The sequence below is a fragment of the Neoarius graeffei genome, chromosome 16, assembly GCF_027579695.1.
Source record: "Neoarius graeffei isolate fNeoGra1 chromosome 16, fNeoGra1.pri, whole genome shotgun sequence".
In the NCBI taxonomy this organism is placed as follows: Eukaryota; Metazoa; Chordata; class Actinopteri; order Siluriformes; family Ariidae; genus Neoarius; species Neoarius graeffei.
The window spans coordinates 59,677,787-59,694,027 of NC_083584.1; the positions used below are offsets into that span (position 1 = coordinate 59,677,787).

Sequence of the window (16,241 nt, forward strand, 5' to 3'; positions counted from 1 at the left end):
TTTTTTTCATAATGGGCAGGATCACTACAAGTACCAAAGTAAAAATATGCCTGCTTGCAAAGTTGTTCTTTGACCCCTATGATTTCTATTTCTTGTTATCCTATGCTGATGATGGTCACATTTTGTCAGCATGAAATAATTCACATTTATACTGCCAGCTTCGATTACTTTATGTATTCAAGGTGTAAAGCAATGGATAAATGTCCTTATTTTCTAAAATAACCTGACATTAACATTGATGCAGTCCTTACTGAACCCTTCTCGGTGATGTGTAAGCAGAGTATTTCACAAAAATGTAAAAATTTCAACTTGGTACATGCCTTTATCATCACTTGATGTGGTACACATACTCACCTGGATTTCCACTACAGCCTGGGTCTCCTGGCAGTCCTGGGTCACCTATTGTTCCACTGTCACACTGGACTGGATATGGGCCAATGGACCCTTTTCTTCCAGGCTGACCATTTCCGCCTGGAGCTCCTTTCCTACCTCGGGATCCAGGTACACCAGGAGAGCCTGTAAAGCCATAAACCATACAGCAACCCAAAAATCTAATCAGAATATATGTTTTCATGTTTGTCTTTCTCTTTTTTTGGTTATTACCTTATGCCATTACAGTTTGCTTGTCTTTTGCCTACCTTCTTGACCAAGTGACCCTGGGGCTCCAGGGACTCCTTTAGCTCCTGAACAGCCATTGAACCCAATTGGGCCCAATGGCCCTTGATATCCTACCAATGAGTCTCCAATGCATCCTTTTAACCCAGTGGGTCCAGGATTACCACATATCCCTGGTTCTCCTTGCAAACTCTGGCCATCTAGTCCAATGTCTCCTGGATCCCCCTCAAATCCACATAACCCTTATAAAGAGAAACAAACAAAAATGGTTAAATTGTCCAACTATAATGTAGCAAGGCTTGTACTGGAGGGATAATGTAGAGTTCAAGAATATAGCTCATCTTTATCCATACCCAAGATGCATTAATTGTACTCTTGCACACCATTGTAGCCTTCAGTGGTGTTGTTTTCTGACCACAGCTCCAGTCTTGGCAGAACATTCTCAGCTTTCTTTCTTTCTTTTGCTGAAAACAGTTAGGCTCAGTGGCTTTAGTACTACTACACTACCTGTAGGGCCACAAGGACCAGGACTTCCAATGTTTCCTTTCTCTCCCTTTGGCCCGTTAACTCCATCATCCCCAGAAGGCCCTGGATTGCCCTGCTCTCCTAAACATCCTGAAGAGAACATAAAAGACTTCCAGTAAACTGTATTATCCTTCACTAATTGATGTCTCTAATTTTCCTTATAATAATATGCAAATACTTGCACTTTTATGACTGAACGCCTTTCAACCTTTCATTTATTATTTATTAACTCAGCCATTAATTGATTAATGTATCTATTGTTTTGCTGCTAAAGTTACCTTGGTCACCATGCTCTCCCTTTGGTCCACGGACTCCAGGACTGCCAGGTATACAGGGCTGTGTATCACCTATACAGAAAGCAAAGTCAACTCATCATGCAGCCCTCCTTTCCTGATCAGTGACTTTTGCTGGACAATGTTAGATCATACAAACTATTTACATCCCCCTCACTTGAATATTATGGGCTATTTTGTATAGATTCATGGCTTACACTCAACTACACATGTAGTCCATATCAAATATCAGAATGAGAAGAAAATATGATCTTAGTGACTTTGGCATGGTTGCTGGTGCCAGATGTGCTGGTATGAATATTTCACAAACTGCTGGAATCTCCTGGGATTTTCACACACATCAGCATCTCTAGCGTTTAATACAAAATGGTGTGAAAAAAAAATCACACACACAAAAAAGACATCCTGTGATTGACAGTAACTTAAATAACCACTCTTTACAACCATGCTGGGCAGAAAAGCATCTCAAAACGTGCAATACTTTAAACCTTGAGGCAGGTTCTGTTTCTGTCAGATAAGAACAGAAATCTGGGGCAACAGTTGGCACATGCTCCTTAAAACTCAACAATTGAGGATTGGACAATTGTCACTTGGTCTTTTTTGTATTAGTAATGACACCTCCTGGATTAGCATTGCTGCCTCACAGCTTCAAGGTCCTGAGTTCGATCCTGAGCCGGGTTAGAATCCACGTGGAGTTTCACATGCTCTCCAGGTTTCCTCCCACTTGGCTATAGCAAATTGTTCATAGGTATGAGTTTGTGAATGTGTGTATGAGAATGATGCTGGGGAAAATTCTCCTATCCTGTGCCCACTGTTACTGGGATTGGCTCCGGATCCACTGTTACCCCTTTTCCACCAAATCAGTTCCAGGGCTGGTTCGGGGCCAGTGCTGGTGCTGGTTCACAACTCGTTCAACTTGTGAGCCAGCTGAGAACCAGTTTGCTTTTCCATAGCTCGGGGTGCTAAGGGGAGCCACATCATTACATCACTGTATACGTCAGTTACGTCACTGTGTTTGCATAAACCTTGGCGCGAACATCGAAGCAACAACAATATGGAGAAGAAGAAGAAGAAGCAGCAACAACAACAACAATGGATGACTGCTGCTTTACTGCATCCATGATATCTCGTCGCTTATTTAAAAATGGTGCCCTCTCACAGTCTTGTCATTGTTGTTGGTCTTAACAACTCCGCCCCCCCGCGACGTAGCAGTTCTTTCCTCTAGCCCAGCAAAGACCTGGTGCTACCCTGGAACCGTTTTTTCTGGCCCAGAGCCAGTTCTTTGTCAGTGGAAACCGAAAACCCGGTTCCAAACTAAGCACTGGCCTCAAACCAGCCCTGGAACTGATTTGGTGGAAAAGGGGTATGTGACATTAAGATAACGCAGTTGCTGAAGATTAATGATGTCTTGTACACTCTTGGAAAATTACAAAGAAAAACAAGTTTTTGATTTTACCTTTGTTTCCTTTACGCCCAACAGTTCCTCTCAATCCTGGAGGTCCCTGGTCACCTTCTTGTCCTCGACAACCTACTGGCCCAGGAATACCTAGGCCTTGTGGTCCACAGGGACCTCTTTCACCTTTGAAGCCTATGTCTCCTGGGCAACCTCTATCACCAGGAAAACCTTTTAAACTGTCACCCTTAAAAAATAAATAACCATCAGTCAGTCAATGTGAAGAAGAACTGCTACATCAAGCATATTTCACTAGACATAGAGAAATTCTTGATCCAATGATTAAAGCTGTACTGCCTTTCAGATTTTTCAAGTGTATGTCATAAAAAGAATTTTCCCCGACACCCAATTATTTTTGTTTAGTGGACCGAAAGCTACTGAATTCGAATCACAGACTTCCAATTTTATTAATTAAAAAAAAAATTGAACAATTAATGAATTTATCTCCACGTGGCCCTAAATTCTCTGCTGTTTTTTCCTGCTGCACCATGACCCAATTCAAGACACTACGTCATGCATCATGTGGTGGGCTTTCCCCGTTCACGCAAGGCATTGTGGGATACAAATTTGAAACAGGAGAGGAACATGGAGGACGTGATCGTGCGAATGAATCGTGAAAAACTGACGACAGTAATGGAAAGTGAGAAGAAAAGACATTATATTGTGAAGGAAAGGAAACGCAGGACCAAACTAATAAATATCGGCGGTCAACGAGCACCTCGGTGTGATCAGCTGTTCGTTTAGTGACAGAACGATAGAACTCTTAGTGCACGGTCAAAGATAAACCTGGAGATGGCAGTAATGCAACACTGTGGATGCCAGCTGCTGTAAAACCCAAAAGAAGAAGGAAAAGGTAAGCCTGCGCATGCGCACATGGACTTCCTCGGTCTGCTTGACTGCGCAAAGCAACCGATTTCATGCACATTATTTGCTCGGGAATCCCTTCATATTAAATAACTTCCCAGCCACAGAACGGCCTGATATTTTGTGAGATATTACAGAAATAAACATATTAGTCAGGGAGCATATACAACCCTGATTCCAAAAAAGTTGGGACAAAGTACAAATTGTAAATAAAAACGGAATGCAATAATTTACAAATCTCAAAAACTGATATTGTATTCACAATAGAACATAGACAACATATCAAATGTCGAAAGTGAGACATTTTGAAATTCCATGCCAAACATTGGCTCATTTGAAATTTCATGACAGCAACACATCTCAAAAAAGTTGGGACAGGGGCAATAAGAGGCTGGAAAAGTTAAAGGTACAAAAAAGGAACAGCTGGAGGACCAAATTGCAACTCATTAGGTCAATTGGCAATGGGTCATTAACATGACTGGGTATAAAAAGAGCATCTTGGAGTGGCAGCGGCTCTCAGAAGTAAAGATGGGAAGAGGATCACCAATCCCCCTAATTCTGCGCCGACAAATAGTGGAGCAATATCAGAAAGGAGTTTGACAGTGTAAAATTGCAAAGAGTTTGAACATATCATCATCTACAGTGCATAATATCATCAAAAGATTCAGAGAATCTGGAAGAATCTCTGTGCGTAAGGGTCAAGGCCGGAAAACCATACTGGGTGCCCGTGATCTTCGGGCCCTTAGACGGCACTGCATCACATACAGGCATGCTTCTGTATTGGAAATCACAAAATGGGCTCAGGAATATTTCCAGAGAACATTATCTGTGAACACAATTCACCGTGCCATCCGCCGTTGCCAGCTAAAACTCTATAGTTCAAAGAAGAAGCCGTATCTAAACATGATCCAGAAGCGCAGACGTCTTCTCTGGGCCAAGGCTCATTTAAAATGGACTGTGGCAAAGTGGAAAACTGTTCTGTGGTCAGACGAATCAAAATGTGAAGTTCTTTATGGAAATCAGGGACGCCATGTCATTTGGACTGAAGAGGAGAAGGACGACCCAAGTTGTTATCAGCGCTCAGTTCAGAAGCCTGCATCTCTGATGGTATGGGGTTGCATTAGTGCGTGTGGCATGGGCAGCTTACACATCTGGAAAGACCCCATCAATGCTGAAAGGTATGTCCAGGTTCTAGAGCAACATGTGCTCCCATCCAGACGACGTCTCTTTCAGGGAAGACCTTGCATTTTCCAACATGACAATGCCAAACCACATACTGCATCAATTACAGCATCATGGCTGCGTAGAAGAAGGGTCCGGGTACTGAACTGGCCAGCCTGCAGTCCAGATCTTTCACCCATAGAAAACATTTGGCGCATCATAAAACGGAAGATACGACAAAAAAGACCCAAGACAGTTGAGCAACTAGAATCCTACATTAGACAAGAATGGGTTAACATTCCTATCCCTAAACTTGAGCAACTTGTCTCCTCAGTCCCCAGATGTTTACAGACTGTTGTAAAGAGAAAAGGGGATGTCTCACAGTGGTAAACATGGCCTTGTCCCAACTTTTTTGAGATGTGTTGTTGCCATGAAATTTAAAATCACCTAATTTTTCTCTTTAAATGATACATTTTCTCAGTTTAAACATTTGATATGTCATCTATGTTCTATTCTGAATAAAATATGGAATTTTGAAACTTCCACATCATTGCATTCCATTTTTATTTACAATTTGTCCTTTGTCCCAACTTTTTTGGAATCGGGGTTGTATTTACATTATATTATCAAGTTTAAAATGAGACATTTAAGTACGTAGAGAACATAAAAAAGCCAGAAATATTTTACACTATTGCTACAGAACTTGAGAATATTTATAGCTTATCTGCATTCCAGAACTCAGCTCACAATCTCTCATTTCAGAAATTTCTGTGATACATTTATTACTAAGCTGCTAGCAGTTTGTTTTTTTATGCCCAAACTACATCAAGAAGTAGCACTTTGCCTAAGGATTCAAACACAAAACACGAAGATAAAAGCAGTCACTGGTAACGCATATTATGACCAGAACAGCCACTGGACTATTTTCAAAAGTAAACAATGTCACTTTCACAACTAGACAATGTCAGTTTCCTCTGTATCTGCTGGACTGTCTGTTGTTCTGTTTTGGCATGCATCACCACATCCATTTTCTAAGAGCATGCATATTAAGCTACCTTCAAATGTGTCCACATGTTTATGATGCAATGAACTCTTCATCATTTGATATTCCGTATTAATGAATAAGTAAAAAACGAATGATACTTCTCATTCGAAATATTATATTTGACATGTGCAGGTTTCAAATTTTGTCTTATAAAGTCTTTTATTCAAATAAGGAGTCACTTATCCCAGCTTTTTATTGAAGAGTTGGTATGTGGACACATTGTTATTAAGTATTAGCATATTAGCACAAAGCATATTTACAGGATCGGTGCAAGGATGAGGAATCTGTTGTGGTTGCACATGGAGAGTGCATGGACAGATAAGCATCAGACATTTCAGTAACTCTATAGCTAACAGGTTCACTAGTTATCTACAATTTGTAAGAAAAAAAGAGTTCTATTCTTAATTATGGCAGACATCTGAGACAAGCATGCAAACATACAGATAGCCGACGAACTTGCTGAAATATTTTTGCGACAGAGTTATAGGACCCCAACAGAAAATTAGTCACCTTATGAAACACTTTTTTTCATCAATCTTGAAACAAGCATACTTTTAGATAAAGAATCCATAGAGTAACAAACTCCTAAAAGCACAAAGTTATGTCAGTTGAATAGACTGAGCAGCACACCACACCACCTCTGAGGTTCGAACTGATCCCACGCAGTAGTTTAGGTCCTTTTAGGGTTAAATGGGTATCTAATGTATGAACCATGCTTTTGACCTGAGTAAAAAGGTTGTGTGCCACAAATTACACCCATTATGGATATAATAATTGCATATTAATGATGTAATACTTTTATACCAATTTCCTATATGTGGTTTCAGGGCTCTTTTTATGCGCAAAGTTCCCCTGCATAATTAACTATGAAACAGCAGCCTACCAACATTACAACAAGTCCAGATTTATGGATTTATATCTGAACTTGTATATTATTATCAAAAACAAGACTTGGCAAGTTTTGCTACCTGACACTCTCTCTCTCTAATATATATATATATATATATAATGTGTGTGGTGGCACGGTGGTGTAGTGGTTAGCACTGTCGCCTCACAGCAAGAAGGTCCACGTTCGAGCCCCGTGGCCGGCGAGGGCCTTTCTGTGTGGAGTTTGCATGTTCTCCCCGTGTCTGCGTGGGTTTCCTCCGGGTGCTCCGGTTTCCCCCACAGTCCAAAGACATGCAGGTTAGGTTAACTGGTGACTCTAAATTGACCGTAGGTGTGAATGTGAGTGTGAATGGTTGTCTGTGTCTATGTGTCAGCCCTGTGATGACCTGGCGACTTGTCCAGGGTGTACCCTGCCTTTCGCCCGTAGTCAGCTGGGATAGGCTCCAGCTTGCCTGCGACCCTGTAGAACAGGATACAGCGGCTAGAGATAATGAGATGAGATTATTTATATATATATATATATATATATATATATATATATATATATATATATACACGGTGTATATATATATATATACACACACACATACATATATATATATATATATATATATATATATATATATATATATATATATATATATGTGTGTGTGTGTGTGTCACAATGACCACATTTCAGAGGGAACTAAATTTTACCGACTTTATGAAATTGAAAGGCTTTAATAATCCTTCTCCCAAAGTATACCATCCACCCATCCATCAGTCCATTAATCCTTTCTTATTATATAATCGACTATGCTATGCTTATTGATTGACACAATACTTTTACCTCAACCTTTAAATCACTAACCTCTGAACCACAATCACCTGCAGGCCCAGGCTGCCCTGAATCCCCTCTCTTGCCACTGACTCCTGGAGAACCACAAGTCCCTGTTGTCCCGGGCTGTCCCTTTTCACCTTAAAGTAAATGTGAACATTTAAAATTTTCAGTTTAAACAATGTACAGAACACTGCATGATCGATCTGCTACATGTCTCACCCTTGATCTTCATCAGAAACAGGTTTCCTTTTTCCCCTTTCATCCCCCTGTAACCTGGAAAACCTGGAAAACCCTGCAAAACACACAGCACTGATCGATAACATGTAAAAGCATACATTAGAACCGGTTCTGTTTTACTGGCATGCTCATACCACAATAAAATATGTAAATCAGCTTCTATGTAAGATAATATATGCGCGCACACACCCACACACACACACACACACAGGCCACTGAACGAAATTCACTTTTGAAATATGAATAATTTACCTAATATTTACACATATAAAGGTGGAAATTCACATTTAAATGTTTATTATCCAATGATTTGCTTTTAGTCTCCTCATAGAAGTCTGCAGAAACAAGGGATGCCTAAATGTTTTGGTCAAATGACCCTTATTCCGTGATGAAGGGGTCAGTGTGCACCTGTCACAAGGCACAAAGGCCAGAACTATTTTCCCAGCTTGCTGGAGTCACTGCTGCTAATCGCTGTTGCAATTAACATCCAGGAAAAAAAAAGAAAAAGAAAAAAAAGGCTACTCAGCAACTAAGTAAATAAATAAATAGAAATATATTGAGATAAATGTAAATAATTAAATCCATTTACATTCATTTAAATAAAAAAACAAGATAACACAACAGAAAAAAAATCTTTCTGAAACCTTCTGATTACCTTCCATGTTTACTCCACCAAGATTTGCATATTTTTTTCAAATCTGTTTATCAGTACTAGATTATTAGATCCTTATGAATGAGCTGTTGCTGTAGAAATGATAACATATCCGAACCAGCACATTAATATCAACATTTGATTTAATTTATTCACACCTTCTGACCCATCAGATTTGAGAATTCAGTGGTACTGTGCTGTAATCCTAATTAATATTCAAATTAATTTTGAATATTAATTCTTTGAAGCACTATGTATTTATTTATTTGAGGACTTTTTACTTACTGATTCTCCTTGTAGCCCAGGATCTCCATCAGGGCCATGTTCACCTTGTGGACCGGGAAACCCCTGCAGTCCTGGAGCACCAGGTTCTCCTGATTCACCTTGCAAACCCTGAGAGCCAATAATTTTAGGACTGGTCTCACAAGCACAATCACCATTGTCACCTGTAAAACCACACACCCACAAAACACGGATTTTCACATGCAGACATCAGCACTGGGATAAGCGAATATTTCAAAACATGAAATATTTCTAGAAGTAAATCAGAAGATAACTGATTACTTCTTGTTTTGTGGGCAACAGTGCAAACAAGCAGCTCTGTGTGCACCACTGACAGTTCCCTGAGAATGATTTCACCCCAAAATAAGCTAATAAGAAAGTTTACATTGTGAAAATGAACATTATTGTTCAGAGTGATGGGGAGAAGGTTAAAATCTGATTTGTCCGCCTCACTTTTTCATCCCATTCTGCGTATTTTTCTTATGAACATTGGTGGCGCTGTTGCGCTTCTTATCACGACAAATCCAAAATAATATGATTTAAAACATGTTAACAGCAAATAATCTGATGTGGATGTCATCATCTGCTTTATGGCACAATATTGGCGTGAATGAGGAGCTGTATTAATCCAGAACCACTGTCTGGCAGTTTGACGTAAATGCAATAAAGCATACTGGAATTTATGTTTTGGGTTTTAAATACACTGAAAAAATTACAGAATTAAATTAGAAGCCAGCGGCACGGTGGTGTAGTGGTTAGCGCTGTCGCCTCACAGCAAGAAGGTCCAGGTTTGAGTCCCGTGTCCGCGTGGGTTTCCTCCGGGTGCTCCGGTTTCCCCCAAAGACATGCAGGTTAGGTTAACTGGTGACTCTAAATTGAGCGTAGGTGTGAATGTGAGTGTGAATGGTTGTCTGTGTCTATGTGTCAGCCCTGTGATGACCTGGCGACTTGTCCAGGGTGTACCCCGCCTTTCACCCGTAGTCAGCTGGGATAGGCTCCAGCTTGCCTGCGACCCTGTAGAACAGGATAAAGCGGCTAGAGATAATGATGAGATGAGATATACAGACACACACACAGAAAGTCTGCCACATTTTATTACGTTACAGACTTATTCTACAATAGAGTTCCATTTTTTGTCACAAAATTCTACACAAAATAGACCATAATGACAAAGTGAAAGCAGGTTTTTAGACATTTGTGCTAATTTATTCAAAATATCACGTACACAAGTGTGCACACCCTTTGATATGACACCCAAAAGTGAGCTGAGGTGCATTTTGTTTCCACTGATACTGCTTGAGATGTTTCTACAACTTAACTGGAGTCCACCTGTGGTAAATTCAACTGATTGGACATGATTGGGGATTACCAACACCTGCCTGTATAAGGTCCCACAGTTGACGGTGCATGTCAGAGCAAACTCCAAGCCATGGGGTCAAAGGAATTATCTGCAGACCTCAGAAACAGGATTGTGTCAAGGCATAGATCTGGAGAAGGGTACAGAAAAATCACTGCAGCTTTACAGGTCCCAAAGAGCGCAGTGGCCACCATCATCTGTAAATGGAAGAAGTTTGGAACCACCAAGAATCTTCCTAGACCTGGCCGCCTGGCGAAACTGAGCGATCGGGAAAGACGGGCCTTGGCCAGGGAGGTGAGCAGGAACCCAAGGGTCACTCTAACAGAGCTCCAGTGTATCCTTGTGGAGATGGGAGAACCTTTCAGAAGATCAACCATCCAGGCAGCACTCCACAAATCAGGCCTTTATGGTAGAGTGGCCAGACAGAAGCCACTCCTTAGTAAAAGGCACATGACAGCCTGCTTGGAGTTTGCCAAAAGACACTTAGAGGACTCTCAAACCATGAGAAACAAGATTCTCTGGTCTGATGAAACCAAAATTGAAGTTTTTGGCCTGAATACCAAGCATCACATCTGGAGGAAACCAGGCACCGCTCATCACCTGGCTAATGCCATCCCTACAGTGAAGCATGGTGGCGGCAGCATCATGACGTGGGGATGTTTTTCAGCAGCAGGAACAGGGCAACTAGTCCTGATAGAGGGAAAGATGAATGCAGCTAAGTACACTGAAATCCTTGAAGAAAACCTGCTCCAGAGCACTCTGGACCTCCGACTGGGGCGAAGGTTTACCTTCCAACATGACAACAACCTCAAGCACACAGCCAACAGAACAAACGAGTGGCTTCGGAGAAAGTCTGTGAATGTCCTTGAGTGGCCCAGCCAGAGCCCAGACCTGAATCCAATTGAACATCTGTGAAAGGAGATGAAAATGGATGTGTACCGATGCTCCCCATCCAACCTGACGGTGCTTGCTAGGATATGCCAAGAGGAATGGGCAAAAATGTTAAGAAACAAGTGTGCCAAGCTTGTAGCTTCTTTCCCCAAGATGCCGCCAAAGGTGGATCAACCAAGTATTAGGCTAAGGGTGTGTACAGATATGTAACCCCTAAATAACCTATTTTTGTCAGTAAAATAAAATTGCATATTTTCTAAAAAATTGCTTTCACTTTGTCATTATGGGCTATTTTGTGTAGAATTTTGTGACAAAAAATGAACTCAATCTATTGCAGAATACTAAGTCTGTAACATAATAAAACGTGGAGAAGGTGAAAGGGGTGTGCAGACTTTCCAGCTTGACTGTATATACATACATATTTTGCGATATCACCCCCCCCCCCCCCCGCCCCCCCCCCCCCCCCCTCCCCCAGGGATGAGAGTGGGTCCTGATGAAAAAAGCAGAAAATCTGTAAAATGTCCTGAGGGCGCCGAAGGCGCCCGAAGTAATAAGGGGGGGGTCCGGGGGACACCCCCTGGGAAATTTTTTTCAAAATGAGACCTTACACACCCTATTTCCTGCAATCTGAGCTGTAGTTAATTAAAACACCTGATGCCTATTTTCATCTCATCTCATCTCATTATCTCTAGCCGCTTTATCCTTCTACAGGGTCGCAGGCAAGCTGGAGCCTATCCCAGCTGACTACGGGCGAAAGGCGGGGTACACCCTGGACAAGTCGCCAGGTCATCACAGGGCTGACACATAGACACAGACAACCATTCACACTCACATTCACACCTACGCTCAATTTAGAGTCACCAGTTAACCTAACCTGCATGTCTTTGGACTGTGGGGGAAACCGGAGCACCCGGAGGAAACCCACGCGGACACGGGGAGAACATGCAAACTCCACACAGAAAGGCCCTCGCCGGCCCCGGGGCTCCAACCCAGGACCTTCTTGCTGTGAGGCGACAGCGCTAACCACTACACCACCGTGCCGCCCCGCCTATTTTCATAATTATTGAAATAAAAACACTATTATATAGAACAACACATATCAAAATCAATATGTGTATTGCATTAATTCAAAATATCTACATTTTATGGGGACTGGTTATTACTCATTGTCAACATCACTTGTTTTTCTAAAAAATGTCGATTAAAATCCATAGTTATTTACAGTTCCATTAATAATTCAAATTTTCATATATTCAGTATATTGAATTAAATAAAAACATTTATATATCTTATCGAGACTGACCTTTTCCGAATGTACACATTACTTGTATATGATTTCTTCACAATGTCTATTTAAACTTTCAAGTTACACAGTTATTAACACTGTCAGCTATAATTCAAATTATCATATATTCAATGTACTGAATCAAACAAATGCATATTTTATGGGGACTGTCTTTATCTTATTGTCCGCATCACTTGTTTGTTTTCTTCAAAAGGAAAATGTCTATTCACACTTTTTACAGTTAAGTTGTTTACAGTTCCCAGTTATTTTTGAAACAAATTTTCATTTGATCATTTAGAATTCTTCTTCAGCTTCTTGGCCAAAGCCAAAAGCTCATCAGTCCTCTCTTTTTTCCTTTTTCTTTCATTAGCCAGCTCCTCCTGTGTTTTTACGTGCTCTAACCTGGCTCTCTTCTGCTCTCTCACACTCCTCTCTCGCTTTCCTTTTGCTTTGCTAAACTTGTTTTTTTATACCAGCATCAATTTCACGTACTTTCGCTTCATCTCGCTTGTCAATAGTATTCGGCATCTTGAGAAAAAACGCCGATTAGAGGAAAGTATTTTTGATATGCAGCTCACGAACATGTGTAAGTTTTGATAAAAGAAAGCAGATGTGGGTGTCTTTGCAAAAACTGTTTTGATTGGCTATTATGGTCTCGACATCGATGTTTTGACTAATAACAATGTAGATAACACGAATTTTACATCACATTCAATGAGACTAAACAAGACTAAAGATGGCGACTTACAAATAATGTGTAAACATCGTTGGAGTTAATTAAGTTTGAACAACATGAAGGAACATACCTAACCCCCCTCAATTAATTAAAAAAAATCTCAACGGATTTGGCATAATATAAAAAGGTTGTTTTTTACTCAGAAGAAGCGGAAATCTGCCGAAAAGCGGAAAACTCTCATCCCTGCACCCCCCCCAATCTCTGCTTATGGTTGTGAGAAGGTTGTAGTTACATCACCTTTCCTCCCCTGAATGCCTGTTGGACCGCGTAGACCTTTATCTCCTTCAAAACCAGGAACTCCTCTTTGGCCAGGAACGCAGTAGGATCCTACACACACACACACAAATTAATATATCCCAAAGTTAAGGCATCTACGGTAAGTGGACTACAGTTAACACTAAAGCCAGACAACACTTAACTCGACACAGTTATATTCTTTATGGCTATACGATGAATTTTTACTTTTTAAAAATCATTAATTGCAATACGATATGCCATTCTATCACAAATCCATCATATCAGTACTCGTTGCTCTTCCCAGTTTTCATGTTATTTGTTTGGAGTTCATTTCGTGCCTTTGTTTCTGTTTCACTCATTGGTTTATTACTTTGCCCACGATAGAGTAAGTGGGGAGAAGTACTGTAATCGGTGCGGTTTGTTTGTGTGTGTAACAATCTAGCAGTGGTGGGCCGTCAGGGCCTGCAAGGCCTTCTCTGCTGGCCTGAAAATATCTAAAAAAAATCACAGACAGACTGATTGATGTTAATTTTTTGTTTATTATTTTTATTTCATTTCATAACTATTAAATAATTCCAAATGGTCTGGCCGTTTCCTTTCCCATGGCTGCGCTGCTGCCAGACGTGTATTTTTCACGTCGAAGCATTTTTAACCAATCACATTTCAGCCATCATTTGTTGCCAGGCAAATAAATCTGCCTGGAGGCCAGTACAATCAGTTCTGCTGGCCTGTCTGTGTCATAGACTGTAGATTCAAGTTAGCGAGCCCAGAACCAGTCGTATTAGGCCGTCTCTGATGAGCCCCAACAGCCCATTGCAGGCGTATATGCTCTGATTGGCTCAAAGCATGCATTAGGAAACGTCATTGTATTCTCACCATTTGATTGGGTAGAGTTCCACTGGAGTTGCGATGACGCGAATGCTACAAAAAGTAATTGAGTGCTAGTCAGCTTAGCAATTTTTAACTGCATTAACGAGCTTCAATTTTTAATAGTTAAATAATATAAATATCTGTTTTATCAACCCAAAATGGCCGAAGGAGGGGGAGAAGTTGATATGGTGGCAAATTTATTGTCACAACCATTTTCCCGGAGGACTTTTCCAGAAAAGCTGGACATCGTTCTGTGACCATCCCCGTATCCACTGCTTCTGTCGAACGGACATTTTCAGCCCTCAAGAGAATCAAAACGTATGCGAGAAACATGACAGGACAGGCTCGACTATCTGCATTGGCCTCGATGGCCATCGAACGGGACTTTTTGATGGGACTAAAAAGAACAAACGACTTCTACGACAGAGTTATTGACGTTTTCTTGAGGAAAGAAAGGAGGATAGATTTTCAGTTCAGATAATCTCCGTATTGGCGAGTGATGTCATCTACTTCGCCTATACTGACTGACCTCATTCGCATACATGCACACAAGGTCTCATAAGGCGCATAAACACACACATCGATAAAATAAAATGTTGCTATTTTGCGAACACATCGATAAAATGTTGCTATTTTGTGAAATAACATTGCAATATGAGGTTGTTATTGATGTTTTTATGAATGTCGCAGCTGTAGCTGCAATAGAAGTTTTATAGGCATTATTGAGGGGTGGATTTAATTCAGACAGAGCAGTACTGAAGGCCCATGTGTGAAATGCAAGGCCCACCACTGCAATCTAGCATCTAGACGGTTGCACCGATTGACTTCAAATTTTCAGGGTAGGTGGGCAATGGTCCATAGATTACCTGATTAATTTTTGGGGGTAATCGGGTCAAAGTCAAGGTCACTGGAAAGGTCAACCTTTCGGTCAAAATAACATTTTCCATTAGAACTCAAAAAATGGTTGCTGATAGACAAATGTTTACTGTTATGAGCATATAGGAACTCCCATATGGCCTTTCATTTGGCACCATTATCTTTGACCTTGAGGGACCCTGAAAGGTCAAATTCAAGGTCATGGATTTTCAGAGGGCTGTAACTTGAAAACAGTTGATGGTAGACAGATACTTACCATTTTCAATGTATAAGAAGTGCCATATGGGCTTTCATTTGGCACCATGGTCTTTGACCTTGAATGACTTTGAAATGTCAAACTCAAGGTCATGGATTTTCATAGGACTGTAACCTGACAGCTGATGATTGAGAAATATTACCATTATCAACAATAGGTATAAAATAAGTGCTGCCGGGCGAGGTTTGTTTTGCCTGGCAATACTTGTTACCTGATTGTGTTCTATGTCAGTCCTTGATTAATGTGTGTACACTGTACTGCATACGGTATGCTGTTGTGTCAAAGAATCATTCGCAAAGTGAATCTGAAAATGGGCAATAAATAACTGTAAATCGGTAAACTATAATAAACCTTGAATGGCAGTGTAAAGGCAAATATTCAAAGTCAGAATTATAGTTTGGAAGCAACTAATTCTGGTTTATGTGCTTATATCTCCACCCCTGTCCTGTCATTGACCTGTTGCAGCTAGAGTTCTGGACTAGTCTGCATTCTTATTTCTACTGTGTGTCATTATTTGAGCTAATTCTCATTGATACTTGATGTATGAGGGCGGCACGGTGGTGTAGTGGTTAGCGCTGTCACCTCACAGCAAGAAGGTCCGGGTTCGAGCCCCATGGCCGGCGAGGGCCTTTCTGTGCGGAGTTTGCATGTTGTCCACGTGGGTTTCCTCTGGGTGCTCCGGTTTCCCCCACAGTCCAAAGACATGCAGGTTAGGTTAACTGGTGACTCTAAATTGAGCGTAGGTGTGAATGTGAGTGTGAATGGTTGTCTGTGTCTATGTGTCAGCCCTGTGATGACCTGGCGACTTGTCCAGGGTGTACCCCGCCTTTCGCCCATAGTCAGCTGGGATAGGCCCCAGCTTGCCTGCGACCCTGTAGAACAGGATAAAGCAGCCAGA

At 41.1% G+C, this 16,241-nt stretch overlaps 1 protein-coding gene across 3 annotated transcripts in view; it reads right to left on the minus strand.

The window, feature by feature from the left end:
* col4a4 (collagen, type IV, alpha 4) overlaps positions 1-16,241 on the minus strand; it is a 144,091-nt gene that overhangs the window by 33,618 nt on the left and 94,232 nt on the right. For all 3 annotated transcript variants that reach the window (XM_060943292.1, XM_060943294.1, XM_060943293.1), the window contains exons 21-29: positions 13,342-13,431; positions 8,839-8,999; positions 7,884-7,956; positions 7,695-7,801; positions 2,890-3,073; positions 1,419-1,487; positions 1,123-1,230; positions 639-857; positions 355-516 (exon numbers count right to left, since the gene is read on the minus strand). In XM_060943292.1, the coding sequence (XP_060799275.1) occupies positions 355-516; positions 639-857; positions 1,123-1,230; positions 1,419-1,487; positions 2,890-3,073; positions 7,695-7,801; positions 7,884-7,956; positions 8,839-8,999; positions 13,342-13,431 (1,173 nt within the window). The remainder of the gene's footprint in view (positions 1-354; positions 517-638; positions 858-1,122; positions 1,231-1,418; positions 1,488-2,889; positions 3,074-7,694; positions 7,802-7,883; positions 7,957-8,838; positions 9,000-13,341; positions 13,432-16,241) is intronic.